Source organism: Furipterus horrens, unplaced genomic scaffold, assembly GCF_987537825.1.
Source record: "Furipterus horrens unplaced genomic scaffold, mFurHor1.1.pri manual_scaffold_9, whole genome shotgun sequence".
Classification (NCBI taxonomy): Eukaryota; Metazoa; Chordata; class Mammalia; order Chiroptera; family Furipteridae; genus Furipterus; species Furipterus horrens.
The window spans coordinates 72,483,532-72,499,374 of NW_028327179.1; the positions used below are offsets into that span (position 1 = coordinate 72,483,532).

Here is a 15,843-nt window from a genome sequence, read left to right on the forward strand (position 1 = left end):
GTCAGATATTACCAGGTTTGTATCTCTATTGTACAAATTTTCAACAATTCTAAAACATATCAATGTGCCTATAATTATTTTTGTACATGCTAATCCCTCTACTTCAAACACCCTCCATAAGGCCTTCATTTCATCTGTTTTCTGTTTACATGTCACCACAGAAAGGTCTTTCCTACCACCAACTCCATCTAAAAGCTCTTTCTGCCATCCCTTCCACTAGATCTTTATTTTCTTACCTGCTTTATTTTTCTTTATATTTATAATTAGTGCTAGCCTCATATTATTTGTATTTATTTGTTTGTTTTTTATCTGTCTTCCCCACTAGAATGTAAGTTCCATGCATTTAGGAAGTGTATCTTATTTATACATACCTATATCCTAAATTCCTAAAACTGCATGTAGGAGGCTTTCAACAGATAGCTGTCAAACAATTGAATTAAATAACTACACAAAATACAAAATTGTGTAACACATGGTCTGTCTCCTTAAGGGGTTTGTGATTTTGTATGGAAAAAGAAACACCGACAACCATTATAATATATTATTGCCTCATTCATTTAAATTTTGAGACGATTGCTGAAATAAGTGATAGTGTTTATCTTCATCCAAGAGTTCATTGTTAGATTGAAAAAGCCCTTGTGTACACTCATTAAGTTGAGAACAGAGTTAACAACTGTTCATTTAGTGTCTGGTTTGCTGGTCATTGGTAGTCAAACTATGTCTTATGAATTAGGATGCACAAACATAATTACAACTGGAATGTAACTAGTGGACATTTCATTTGACAGATCTACTCAGATAAGGCTAAAATGCAGTTGTAATTCAGTTTTCTATTTATTTTATCATCTAAACAGGTGAAAGAGAAAAGGAAGTGGCTGTAGCAACTGACTCCAGTGTGAACCTGAGGTTCACATTCCTGAAAACAAGTTGGTGACACAAGTTTAACCTTCACTTAAGCAAAGGAATGAGACAGATCTCCTTCCCGTTTGTATAAAACCCACAGGCTTACTTTGATGCATCACGGTAGAAGAGAAAATAGCAAAAAAAAAAAAAAAGTGAAAGTAACCAGTTTAGAAGATACCATCTCTCCTAAATTGTAAGGACTTTGAATGTTTCTATACTACTATAGCTACTTTAACAAAGGTCAATCCTAACTTTGAGCTTAACTAGATCAATGGAATGGTTTTCAATACTTCTCATAAGGGCTTCTAGCTAGTCTTGATGATCAAAAGGACTTAGACCTGCTAGTTATGTCACAATTTTTGGTAAAAGAAGAGGTAGAGAAACAATGGAATCTAGTAAAATTTCCAAGCAGCAACAATCTTTGACCAACACAACACTAATTAAAGGAGCCACAGCTGCTGATTTCTTTAAATGAATAAAAAGCTGTTTTTGTCGAAACTAGTAAGGATCCAGTTGCACCCGATTCCACTGTGTAAACTATAATTTTTGGTTTCTGGTAAGTTGCCAAATCAATACTCAAAGTAATGCTAACTTACTCATTTTTCAATTATAAAAGTTTATAGCAAGGCATCTGGTATTATTTACAGCCATTCTCTAACATACTGATTAGTTATTTGATGTCAAGTCCTTGTTAAGGAAAGACAATCTTCTCTTACTCAAATTATAACACTCACAACTCACAGGTAATCTCTGGGTCCAGGCAATGAACACCTGGGTAACAACGACAAAAATCCATAACTAAGTGACCACCAGCCTCCCAAGGAATAGGCTGTTAGGGAAGGTAATGGGGTCAGAGCACAGGGAACATGGTGGACGGGAGCTCACTCTTCTAAACATAAAAATGGAACACCAGTGTCAGGAATGGGAATGTGAGACTCCACTCGGCAACATCAACATACCAGCCTGAGGTAGTTCTGCAGCATCTGAAGAGGGATCATAGATGCATAAGTCACACTACAAAGGCAGCCTTCTTGAGGACCTATAAGAAAGAAAAATACAGAAGGAACACCGGCTCTGATCACTGCATTCACTATTTTACTGTTTATAAGTTAACATTATCACAGCTTAGTTCCAATCCTCAGAAAGCTCTAGTCTTGGTCAGCATTAATGCATAGGTCTGGGGTCTCCCTTTAGGCCCATTCCCCAACTCCATCTCCCCATCTACCATACGTTTTGCTGTTCTCTCAATACATTGTTTGAGCCTAAAGGAATTTTCTAGGAGAACCTCATTCTCAAAAAATAAAAAATAAAAAAAACTAAGGAAGTTCAAACAATAAAATAAAACTTTATTAATTGAATGGAATTTTTAAAGACTCCATTCACAAGTATGGGAAATAGATGATGAAATCTGTAGCCTTCGCTCTCTCTGAGCTTCTATTTCCTTGTATATAAATTGAGGACCAAGAAAAATATGTATCCCATTGGGTTGTTATAAGAATTAAATGAATTAATACTTTTTAAAAAATCCTCACCTGAGGATATTTTCATTGACTTTAGAGAAAGGGAGAGAGAAAGAGAGAAACACTGATGAGAGAAACCTCGATTGGCTGCCTCTCTACTGCCTACCATACATGCCCTCAGTGGAGATAGAACCTGCAACCTTTTTGGTGTACAGGATGATGCTCCAGTCAACTGAGCTTCCCAGCCAGGGCATGAATTTATATTCTTAATGTTCTCTAAGCAATAGGGCTTAGCACATAGTAGGTATTCATTAAACATTATCTTGACCATTATAATAATCATATTGGTCATGCACTGTACTTGACAGTAACGGACTTCTTTTAACACCCTGTCACTCTCTTATCAGCCTGTCAGTTTGGTCTCTGATTTATTCCTAATGAAATGCAATCAAAATTGAGGAATCAACAATCAAGACATCACCATAGATATTCTTCTTAATAGAAGGTTCCAGCAAACACTAATTATTAGTGGGAGTCATATGTGCATCGCTAGGGGATGCAGGACTAAAACATGCAGATTTAAGGACTGTACTTCAAACTAATCATAAAGCAAATGCTCTGTCAATGTTACCTCAATTTAAAATATGTTTACCTGACAAAAGCACAGTGACTTGCTCTGCTTTATTCTTTTTCATAAAGTTCCACGGGGACAGGGTGGAGCTCTGACCTTCTGACAATGGCACACTTCCTAGTTCAAAAAAAATTAAATTAAAAAATGTCAAAAGAGATTTAGAAGGGTCAATATAAGGGTCAATATATGATCTCCTCTGCGAGAACCCTAAGGAATCTAGAGCTTAAACTGTCAAAGGCACGGCCAGAATTTTTAAGGGTCACAGGTAGTTAACTCGATAGTACAACTTTTGTTAAAGGTCAAGCGGAAGACCTTCAAACTACAAGATTCTCCAAAGCTGTCCTGAGGAGGGACTGGGAGAAAACTGGAGCTCAAAAATACAATTAAAGACATCTAGGGTCAGGTTTTCAAGAGCAAAGCTGGTCATAACCTTTCATGGTTCTTCCAGTGTGTACTTCATGAAGGCCAAGCACTCTGAATGAGGTAACAGGTCCTTTATGATCTAGTTTTTGCCTCTCTTTCCAGCAAATTTTTAGATTAAAGAAAAAAAAAACCATAACCTCAGGTGCTCAGGAGTCTTCTCACAGTCTGAGCCCTCTGCTCACTCTTATTCAGAAAGAGTCCCACTTCACAGAGGCCTTCTCTATGGAGGAATTAGTAATAAGAACTTGTTCTCATCTCTTTCCTTTCATAGATCAATTCTTCAATACCTTTTCTCAGCATATTCCCACATACATGCCTATTACACCTGTAACTTTCTGTTCTCTGTTAGCCTCGGTCCTTTTAATCTAGCTTAGGTTATCAACACAGTAAAATCAGTTATATGCATATATTAATAACAATAATAATGTAGTTACCAATTATAAGTGGCTATAGCCAGGCCTTAAACTAAGCCCTGTACTCACACAATGATTTTAGATCTAAAATTCTACTAGGGTGCCCCACCCTCAGTGACGAGCATGAACACTGAAGTCCATTGCTCAGAGGTAAATCTATCCAATAGTGGTAATACCCATTTTCCTTTGCCAGATTTCAGATTATCTGGGTGAGGGCTGATGGTAGAGGTCCATTTTCTTTAAAACATGGCTGTGCAGACTTCGTCTATCAGACCTCTGAGGCTGACCCACACCTTGAATAACACTCTGCTGTATGTACTAAATGTGATGCTCAGAATCATTTCCAACTTTTTTTAATGCAATTATTTAATTATACATATTTCTGTAATAATTATGTAATTTTAATGATCATGCCAAAGAGTCAAAAAACTAAGTTATTGTGAATAGTGTTTTAAAATCTAGTAGTAATATATATTTTGAAAGTGAACCAGCATATATGAGTGAAGGAAATAAAACACTTTCTACTAAAATAAGCCTATACATTAATAGTATGGTGAAAACCACACTTCTCTCAACCTGGACCATGCTTTTGCAACACGGTGCTATTGAAGTATATAAGCTTTCCTATCAGATAGGCTGGGGCTTGAGTCATGACTGCATTGCTCACCATTAGCTGCACTTCAGACAGGTCATCATGTATCTTGCCTAGTTATCTGTAAAATGGGCCTGCTGTAGGGACTTTCTGAGGTGCTAATATTAAGCACCCAGTACAATTCTGGCATAGCGCCAGAAGGTTCTCCTGATTTAAGAGGAAAGAAACTAACCAGGGATAACTAACATTTACAGAGCACTTACTATGCTCTCAAGAAAGCAAATCTTATCTTTATAAGGTCTTTTGAGGCTGTTTCATGCACCCTATCAAACAGGAATAGCCAAACCTTGGTTCGCAAATGTCTGGGTTCTCGAACAAAGCCATTCTCAATCAAATAGTTCATGGAACAAAATGTCTTGGTTGTCTAACAAAACTTCAGGTCTTGATTCTCTATCCAACAACCCTTTCATGCTGATACCTGTATGATCAGTCACATGTTCCTCAGCTGATAAATAAAGGAGATTCGGTTTTTGAACAAATTGTTTCTCAAAGAGTTTTCCAGAATTAATTAAGTTCAAGAACCGAGGTTCCACTGTATTAGGTCATCACCCTGATTCACCCCATGTGGAAACTTTGAATATATCTTCATTAAAGTTCTTCTTCCAACTCTAGACTTCATTAGGACTCCTGTTCTCGGAGGTAAGGTGTTAATGGACTACAGTACCTCTGGAACAGCCCAAGCACAAATTTGGAGCTGTGTTCAGTACTTGTGCCTTAGCAAGCTGTTGCAGTGGGGTTAGTTTCTTGCATTTATCAAGAATAGCAAATGCAATCACAAATCCTCATCAAGGGCTTTCATGTTCTTTACTCTCTATTATCTGAGGCATAAAAGTACTTTTATACTAACAGGCAACATTATGTAATGGCTGCACTGTGAATACTTATGTTTCAGCACCAGCAGCTGCCTCAAGTGAGCTTTGAATGTGCTTAATCAGTGAAGTAAGTCTCAGGTTATGAAGCTCATAAACACAAATAAACCCAGAAATTTAACTTTCTCTTCACTGCAGAACTGTTGATACCTAGCATGATGGATTGCACACTGCCTGCACCGAGGCCAATGTCGGAGTCAGTAGTGTTATTATACGTCACATCTTCCAGACTCCACCATTCATCAGAAGAGATGGCTTGGAAATGATTTGTCAGAGCTTGACTCACTGCTTTTGAAAAATCATCCCATGATGTCTGTTTGCAGATATTTAAAGCACATATTGTGTTTTCACAGTCAAAGTCATCAGAACCATAGTTGCCTGGTTGAATCTCACCCACTGAAATCCTTAAGGGTATTTTAAGGGCATCTGTTGGAAGAAAAAGCTAATTAGAAGTTGTTGTTGTTGTTTTTTTTAATCCTGATAGAAAAAGAGTGAAACTATTATATAAATAAGCAAATACGAACATTTTAAAAGAAAATCTAAGGGGAGATTTAATATTTTTTTAAATAACATCAATTCATTGTTCTTATACTGGAATAAACTTGGTCTTTCATCTCTTCATGGTTTCTTTGGAACCAGGTTGCTTGAACTGTTAATCTTTCCTTGTATCTTTGGCCTTTTCTACTTCATTGATTCTTTTGCTCCAGCAAGATTCTCAAGTTCTTTAAAACATCTAAGAAAATAAGGGTCCTATCTAGACACTGAATTATCTGTATTGATCTTTCTCCTCACCTTTATTGATAATGTCACGAATGAAGCAGGTTATACATACTTTATATATATAAAAGCAACCATAGCATGAGTCTACAGGGGCTTAGCTTGGCTGTTGAGTATAGAACTTGTGGATATCATTCATTCATAGGGTGGCCAGGAGTTGGAGCAAACTCAATGGCATGTGATATACACATGGTTCTATAGGTCGGTGTGCTTAGGATATGGCTTCAGTCATACAACCTTGGTCTCAGCTGCCTTGATATCTATACACCCCAATGTCTTCTATAAAATGAAAGGAATGTACAATCAAGGTGTTATGGAGAATAAGTTAACTCACATTTGGAATGAATTTAAAATATTATCTTACATGCTAAGTACTAGTAAGAATTTGATAGATGGCAAACAGTACAGTAGAAGCTTATAACATGACCTTTCCAATGGAAGCTTCTAAGTTGATCTTTCCAGACTCTCAGTCTTCCATCCCGTTTGGCTGGTACCCAGTTGGGCAGCAGCCCCATGCACTTCCATTCGTATGAATTGATTTAGATGCTTACCAAGAGTCACATGTGATTATTCCCAAATCCTCTATGTCTGTTAACCCATCACTATAATTAGTAAATTAAATATTTCATGAAGTGATGAAATGAGTTACTATTCCTATGAAAACTAAGTTGAACATTTTAGAGACACTGAACAAAGGAGTTTCTAAGGAAAAAGTCATCTAAGTATATACAAGGCAATTACATAAAATTAGTAAACAATTTAATTATCTCTCTACAGCTACCATCTTTAGTTAGTATCACAAATACATGGTCTGTCCGGAAAAAAAGTCCAGGCATTTTAATAACAAGAACGGTTTTACAACATCAATGTAACCTGGCAGCCAATGAGAGTGGACTGGAATGCCCATGCATAAACAATAACAACTTCACTGTACTAGTCAGTGGGGGTGGTAGATGCCACTGAGTGAACATGTATACTGTATGGCCGTTGCATTCAAAATGACTGAAAAAGTAGAGCAATGGCTCTGTATCAAATTTTGCATTAAGCTTGAACATTCCTCCACAAAAACTATTCAGATGGTTCAGAAGGCCACAGCTATGGGCAACTGGTGATTGGCAGCTTCATCACGACAGCACACCTGCTCATGCATCATAACTAGTACAGAGATTTTGGTGAAACATCAAATCATCCAGGTGATTCTGCCCCACTACAGTCCAGATTTAGTGCCCTGCAACTTCTGGCTTTTCCCAAAACTAAAATCACCTTTGAAAGGGAAGGGATTTCAGACCATTGGTTAAATTCAGGAAAATAAAACAGGGCAGCTGATGGCAATTGGGAGAACTATGTGAGGTCCCAAGGTGCATACTTTGAAGGGGACTGAAGTGTCATTGTCCTATGTACAATGTTTCTTGTATCTTGTAACTTCTTCAATAAATGTCTCTATTTTTCATATTACATAGATGGATACCTTCTGAACAGACCTCGTATGTTTAAGTCCTCAAACACTAGATACCATAGATGAAGCATTAAAGGTGTGGTCTGTTCAAACAAGAATAGTATGTGGAACTTCAGTCAGTAGACATATTAAAATGAAGACTTCTACCTAAAAATTAGTGAAAAATTATTTTAAATTAAAAGAAAGTGTTTAAAAATGTGTATTTTTATTATTCCCTTCATAAACTGGCTTTTTCCATTAATTGGCCAACTAGTGGGTTATTTTCTTTTCTGATTGTTAATTCTCACTTCTCATCTTACTTATGCCAGTAACTGACAGAACTGATATCTATATGCTCTCTCATGTACACTCCTCCTGGATTTCCTCATACCTTACTGGTCAGTCTTTAATGTTGTTCCTTTGTTGGTCCCTCCACTTCTTCCATATTTCTTAATGATAGTGTTGCAATGCTCATTTCCCTTATCTTTTCTGTGTTCACTTCCTTAGTGATCTCATCTAGTCCCATAACTTTAAATATGTGTAGACCACTGGCTTTCAGATTTACATATCCAGCTCATACTCACCTCCGGAATTCTTGCTGACTTGACACCTCCACATAGTTCTAACAGAAATCTCAGATTCTTATACCCCAAATTTGCTGATCTTCATTAGCAAAATCTGCTTCACCTGCAGCCTTCCCCTTGACAGGTAACGGTAACTCCATCCTACCAGTTACTTGTTCAGGTTGAAAATCTGAAGTTATCCACAAATACCCTCTCTCATAAACTTTCTTTAAATTTTATTTTTCAATTACAGTTTACATTCAATATCACTTTGTATTACTTTTGGGTGTACAGTATTCCCCGTTCTCATACTTCAATTTCAATCCAGCAGGAAGTTCTCTTGGCTTAACCTTCAGCTATATCCAAAGCCAAACCTCTTCTCACTACCTCACGAGCGACAATCCTAGACTAAGCCGTCATTATTGTCTCTTACCTAGAATACTACGTCCATGGCCTAAGAAGTCCCCTGATTCTACCAGTGAGACTATTAAAATTTAAAAGGTTCTTCAGTTCCTGTCACACCTATACTCAAACCCTGACATAGTTATCCCCCTAAGTCCGTAGAATTCTACAAATGTCAACAAGATCAGGCCCCTAGGCCACAGCATCCTCAAACTTCTTTGACCTCTCTTCCTTCTTCTCTCCCCTTGCTCATTCTAATACAGTCACCCTGACAGTTCCTCAGACACACAGGTATGACCCTAGCTTAGGGCCTCTGTCCACCTGATGTTCTCCCTAGAAAATTCTAACCTGCGATATATACATAGCTGTTCTCCTCACCTCCTTCAAGTGTTTGCTTAGATGTCTTATCAGTGAGGCTACCCTGTCCATCATTTAAAAAACTGCAACTCCATTTTAAAAACATCCATTCCCCATCCTGCTTGATCTTTTCAATAGTGCATATTATCATCTCACATACTCTAGAATAAACATATAATTTCTTATGGTTATTGTTCATTTATCATCTCTTAATGTTAAAATACAAACTGAAGTAGAATTACTTATACAGGTGGGTGATGGAATGGACTGAGTAATAATCTCAAATAAGAAGTCATACATATTATTTTGTATGACCTAGCACTCCATATTCATAAACCCACAAGTGAACCTTTCATGTAATGTGCTGAGAGCATATATTCTTTGAGTTGGGAGGCACCAAAAAGATCACCAATTATCTTCATAGAAAGGTAGGCAGACAGATGTGGAGAGAAAACCGGCTTGCCTAGGTTCATACAATCAGCTAACGGCAAAGTACCCAGCCAGGATTCCTCATACTCTCTCAGTTTCATGTCTACAAAAACAACCTAAGTCAGAAGAGTGAAAATTACTTGAAATTCTTTCCTAAGAAGATCTTTCATTTATCTGAATAGCACCTAATTCTGTAAAAAAGTCATTCAACATGGAAAAAATAATTACCACAGTTGTAATCAATAGTTTTTGTAACAACGAGGGTTCAAAGAAAGGGAAGCAGATGAGAAAACTGAGTTGCATTAATATTTTTCCCATTGTCTCAGAGGCCCCACACTGTGGATGAGGGATGATCACCGAGGCTGCGAAAGACACTCACTCAGATTCTCCAGCAGATGCTTGCAGTCATCAGTGGCGACACCATGCACAGTCTGGCCGCACTTATCTCTCCTTTCTGGCTCCAGTCCTTCATGCCTACACAGGATTTCTAGGCAGTTCTGTAAGGACAAGAGCTCTATTACCTCACGTCCAAAGGAATAAACATGAGCTAAGACCAACAAGAAAGTCAGTTGCCTACAGCAAGCAAATAATGAATTCTCAGCCAGAAATCTTGTTTCAATTCTGGAAGCTCACACATACAGACTATTCTTAAAATGTCTCAAAAAGAAAAGCAAGGAGTGCTTAATTTAAGTGTGAATCATTGGATCAAAACATTAGTCCACAAAACAGCTTCTTAGTTTTCAAGAGAAAAAAAAATTAGTTTACTAATCACTCAACTTGCAGAGTGAAATCAGAAAGAAATTAACTTCAGCAGACAGTATCCCTCTATGGCAATTTGGCAATATAAAGCAAAAAGACTGCTACTTGCTATCTTCTAGACTATGAAGTGCTTTCCTGCTTATATAACTGGAGGAATCCAATTTTAACAATTCTGTTCCACAGTCCTCAAAAAACACTTTTATATTAAGATCTTGCACTGTCTTTTTCTTTTAAATTTAAAATATATAAAGACCATATTGGATATCCTGCCTCGGAGCACAACAGGTCAACCTGCCCCTGGCCTTCACGAGGAAATGCACTTGCCTCTGGCTGAAAACAAAGGACAGTGAAATGAAGAGAGTCACTTTGTAATAAGTTTTGGGTGCTGGCTCTTAAGAAAGAGCTGGGAGAGCAGTGGACTGGGTCCCAGTACAGAAGCATCCCAAGTGCTACGGGAGAAATCACTTAAGCAGACTGCTCCCCTCCAAGTGGCATCAACTAGAGACAGCAGCTCAACAACTGTATATAAGAAGTTCACACCATAAAGGCAGAAAAAATAAGCAGATCAATCTACGAAGCAGAAACAAGACCACTGCCCAAAATGGGAAGGCGGAATAACACCCCACCAAACAGAAACAACACTCCACCAAAAAGAAAGGAGGCATTCCCAGAAGGAGGGATAGACCACATAAAAGCAAGCACGCAAGTTATCTGACATAGAATTCAAAACAATAGTAATGAGGAAGCTCAATGAACTTGACAACTCACAGAAAACTATAATGAACTCTAGGGGAACTATAAAGAGCTCCAGGGAAGCTATAAGGAACTTACTGAGAACAACACCAGCATAAAAAAAAGGACATAAAAACTATCAACACGAACCAGGAAAAAAATGAAGAACACAACTTGTGAACTGAAGAACGCCGTAGAATAAATCAAAAGCAGGCTAAATGAATCAAAGGACCGCATCAGTGAGTTATAGGACAACATAGAAAAAAATTCCCAAACAAGGAAACAAAATGAAAAAAGACTGAAAAAGAGTGAAGATGGTTTAAGAGAACTGCAGGACAACATGAGACAAAACAACATTCGAATCATAAGGATAAAAGAAGAAGAGCAAGGGATAGAAAACCTGATTGAAAAAGTAATGACAGAAAATTTTCCCAACTTGATGAGAGAAAAAGCCATGCAAGTCCAGGAAGCACAGAGGGTCTCAATTAAAATGAATGCAAAAAGGCCTACTCCAAGGCACATCATAATTACAATAGCAACATTCAAAGACAAAGAGAGAATCTTAAAAGCAGCAAGAGAAAAACAGCAAATAATATACAAGGGAGCTCCGATAAGACTATCAACTGACTTCTCAACAGAAACACTACAAGCCAGAAGAGAATGGCAAAAAATATCCCAAGCAATAAAAATAAAGGTCTACAACCAAGACTACTCTACCCAGCAAGGTTCTCCTTCAAAATGGAAGGAGAAGTAAGGAGTTTCCCAGACAAAGGAAGACTAAAAGAATACATGTCCAACAAACCAGCATTGCAAAAGATGCTAAAGGGCATGCTGTAAGAAAAAGAAAGAGAGAGGGAGAGGAACACAGGAACAAAGGGAAATAAATAAATACCTGTCAATAATAACCTTAAATGTAAATGGATTAAATACTCCAATTAAAACACATAGGTTAGCAGAATGGATATGAAAACATGACCCACATATATGCTGTCTACAGGAGAAACACCTCAAAACAAAAGATTTACACAGACTGAAAGTGAAGGGATGAAAAAAACTATTCCAAGCAAATGGACATGAAAAAAAAAGGTGGGGTAGCAATACTTATATAAGACAAAACAGATTTCACAGCAAAGGCCATAAAAGAAGACAAAGAAGGACATTTCCTAATACTTAAAGAAACAATCCATTAAGAAGATATAACCCTGGTAAACATATATGCAACCGACATAGGTGCACCAAAATATATAAGGAAAATATTAGAAGACTACAAAAAATATATCAACAGCAACACACTCATAGTAGGGGACTTTAATACACCATTGTCAACAATGGACAGAACTTCAAAGAAAAGAAAAACCAAGAATATTGAGGCACTGAAGAACACTCTAGACAAAATGGACTTAATTGATATATAAAGAACTTTTCACCCCAAAGAAGTGAAATATACATTCTTTTCGAATGCACATGGGACATTTTCAAAGATAGATCACATGATAGGACACAAAAGAAGCCTCAACAAATTCAAGAAAATTGAAATTATATCAAGCATCTTCTCAGATCACAATACCTTGAAACTAGAAATCAACCTCAAGAAAAAAAGTCGAAAACATTCAAACTCATGGAGAATGAATAACATGCTGTTAAATAAAGAATGGGTTAACAATGACATCAAGGAAGAAATCAAAAAGTTTCTGGAAACAAATCATAATGAACACACAACAGCCCAAAACCTATGGGACACAGCAATAGCAGTCTTGAGAGGAAAGTTCATAGCAATACAGGCCTACTTGTAAAGGATAGAAGAATCTCTAATAAAAAATCTAACCCTACAGCTACAAGAACTAGAACAACAACAAACAAAGCCCAGATCAAGTAGAAGGAAGGAAATCATCAAGATCAGAGCAGAATTAAATGATATAGAGACTAAACCAAACAATTCAAAAGATCAACAAAACTAGGAGATGGTTGTTTGAAAAGATAAACAAAATTGAGGAGCCTTTAGCTAGACTTATCAAGAAAAAAAGAGATAGAATCCAAATAAACAAAATCAGTAACGAAAGAGGAGATATCATGACTGATATCGCAGAAATAAAAAGGATTGTAAGAAATTACTACAAACAACTATATGGCAAGAAACTTGACAACCTAGATGAAATGGACAAATTTCTGGAAACATAAAATCTTACAAAACTAAATCAAGAAGAAGCAGAAAGCCTGAACAGAACGATAACAGAGTGAAACTGAAACAGTAATCAAAAGACTCCCAGCACACAAAAGCCCTGAACCGGATGGCTTCACAGTTGAATTTTACAAAACATTTAGGGAAGAACTAACACCTACCTTTCTCAAACAATTCCAAAAAATCCAAGAAAAGGGAATACTCCAAAACTAATTATATGAAACCAATATTACCCTAATTTCAAAACCAGTTCAAGACACAACAAAGAAAAAAACTACAGGCCAATATCACTGATGAATATAGATGCTAAAACCGTCAACAGAATACTGGCAAACAGGACCCAGCAACACATTAAAAAGATCATACAGCATGATCAAGTGGGATTCATCCCAGGGATGCAAGGATGGTTTAATATTTGCAAATCAATACATGTAATACAACACCTAAGCAAAATGAAAGTCAAAAACCACATGATCATATCAATAGATGCTGAAAAGGTATTTGATAAAGTACAACACCCATTTATGATGAAAACAGCAAAATGGGAATAAAGGGAGCATACCTCAACATAATAAAGGCCGTATATGAGAAACCCAAAGCCAACATTATACTCAATGGACAAAAACTGGAAGCATTCCCTCTGAGATCAGGAACAAGACAAGGATGTCCACTCTCTCCACTGTTATTCAACATAGTATTGGAAGTTATAGCCACAGCAATCAGACAAGAAAAAGAAATAAAAGGCATGCAAATTGGAAAAAAGGAAGCAAAACTGTCACTATTTGCAGATGACATGATAGTATACAAGAAAACCCTATACATGTCACTAAAAAGCTACTCAACCTAACAAGTGAATTTGGCAAAATAGCAGGGTACAAAATCAATATTCAGAAATCAAAGGCATTTCTATAGATCAACAATAAAATATCAGAGATAGAAACTGGAAAAAAAATCCTGTTTACTATAGCAACAAGAAAAATAAAGTACCTAGGAATAAATTTAACCAAAGAGGTAAAAGACTTGTACTAAAAACCTACATAACCCTGAAGAAAGAAATTAAGGAAGATACAAATAAATGGAAGCATATACCATATTCATGGATGGGAAGAATCAACATCATTAAAATGTCCATACTACCCAAAGCAATTTATAGATTCAATGCAATCCCTATTAAAATACCAGCAACACATTTCACAGACCTAGAACAAATACTTCAAAAATTTATATGGAACCAAAAAAAGAGCCCAAATAGCCACAGCAATTTTGAGGAAGAACACAGTAGGAGGAATCACAATACCTGACATCAAACTATACTAAAAGGCTACTGTAATCAAAACAGCCTGGTACTGGCATAAGAACAGACATATAGATCAATGGAACAGAATAGAGAGCCCAGAAATAAACACAGGCCTCTATAGTCAATAAATGTTCGACAAAGGGGGAAGAAACAAAATGGAATGAGAAGAACCTCTTCAACAAATGGTGCTGGGAGAACTGGACAGGGACATGCAAAAAAATGAAACTAGACAACCAACTTATGCCACACACCAGAATAAACTCAAGATGGATCAAAGACTTAAATGTAAGATGTGATAACATAAAAATCCGAGAGAAAAACATAGGCAGGAAAATTTCAGATATCCCACGTAACAATATTTTCACTGATACATCTCCTAAGGCAAGGGAAATAAAGGAAAAAATAAACAAATGGGACTACATCAAACTAAAGAGCTTCTGCTCAACAAAAGAAAACACCAGCAAGATGAAAAGGGAGCCAACCATATGGGAAAACATATTTGCCAATGATACATCAGATAGGGATTGATCTCCAAAATATATAAAGAACTTACATATCTCAACACAAAGAAGACAGGCAGCCCAGTTAAAAAACGGGCAAAGGATCTGAACAAACACTTCTCCAAGGAGGATATACAGGGGGTCCATAGGTGTATGAAAGAATGCTCAACATCACTAGCCATCAGAGAGATGCAAATAAAAACCACAATGAGATACCATTTTACACCAGTCAGCATGGCCACCATCAACCAATCAACAAACAACAAGGGCTGGCGAGGATGTGAAGAAATGGGAACCTTACTGCACTGTTGGTGGGAATGCAGACTGGTGCAGCCACTATGGAAAACAGTATGAAATTACCTCAAAAAACTAAAAATGGAACTGCCTTTTGAACCAGAGTTTCCAGTGATAGGATTATACCTGAAGAATCCTGAAACCCCAATTCGAAAGAACTTATGCACCCCTATGTTCATAGCAGCACTATTTACAATAGCCAAGTGCTGGAAACAGCCTAAGTGCCCACCTGTAGATGAGTGGATCAAAAAACTGTGGTACATTTACACAATGGAGTATTATGCAGCAGAAAGAAAGAAGGAACTCCTGCCATTTGCAACAACATGGATTGAACTAGAGAGAATTATGCTTAGTGAAATAAGCCAGGCAAAGAAAGAAAAATACCATCTGCTATCACCCAATACAGGAGACTAATGCACAACACAAACAAATAAACAAAATTGAACAAGGAACAGAGTAACAGTTATCATGGTGTAGTGGGGAGAGAGGAGGGAAGGAAGTGGGTAATAAGGAAAGGGTTTAGCAAAGGAACTAATATGAATAACCCATGAACATGGACAATGGGGTCAGGATGGACTGTGGGAGAAGGGGTGGGCTGGGTGGTGGGTAGCAATGAGGGAAAAAGTGGGACAATTGTAATAGAAAAACAATAAAAATAAAAATTAAAAATAAAAAGACCATATTGGATAGGTTTTTAGAAAAACATTCTCAACAGATACTTAAGTTCTGTTCCCTCTCTTTTTCAGCTTTTCTATTTCTGTGCTCTTA

At 37.0% G+C, this 15,843-nt stretch overlaps 1 protein-coding gene across 1 annotated transcript in view; it reads right to left on the bottom strand.

The window, feature by feature from the left end:
- The window catches only part of CTTNBP2 (cortactin binding protein 2), a 206,203-nt gene that overhangs the window by 55,184 nt on the left and 135,176 nt on the right, over nucleotides 1-15,843 (bottom strand). Inside the window, 4 exon segments of the mRNA XM_090287406.1 lie at nucleotides 1,863-1,942; nucleotides 3,016-3,111; nucleotides 5,502-5,777; nucleotides 9,694-9,811. Coding sequence (XP_090143532.1) covers nucleotides 1,863-1,942; nucleotides 3,016-3,111; nucleotides 5,502-5,777; nucleotides 9,694-9,811 — 570 coding nt within the window.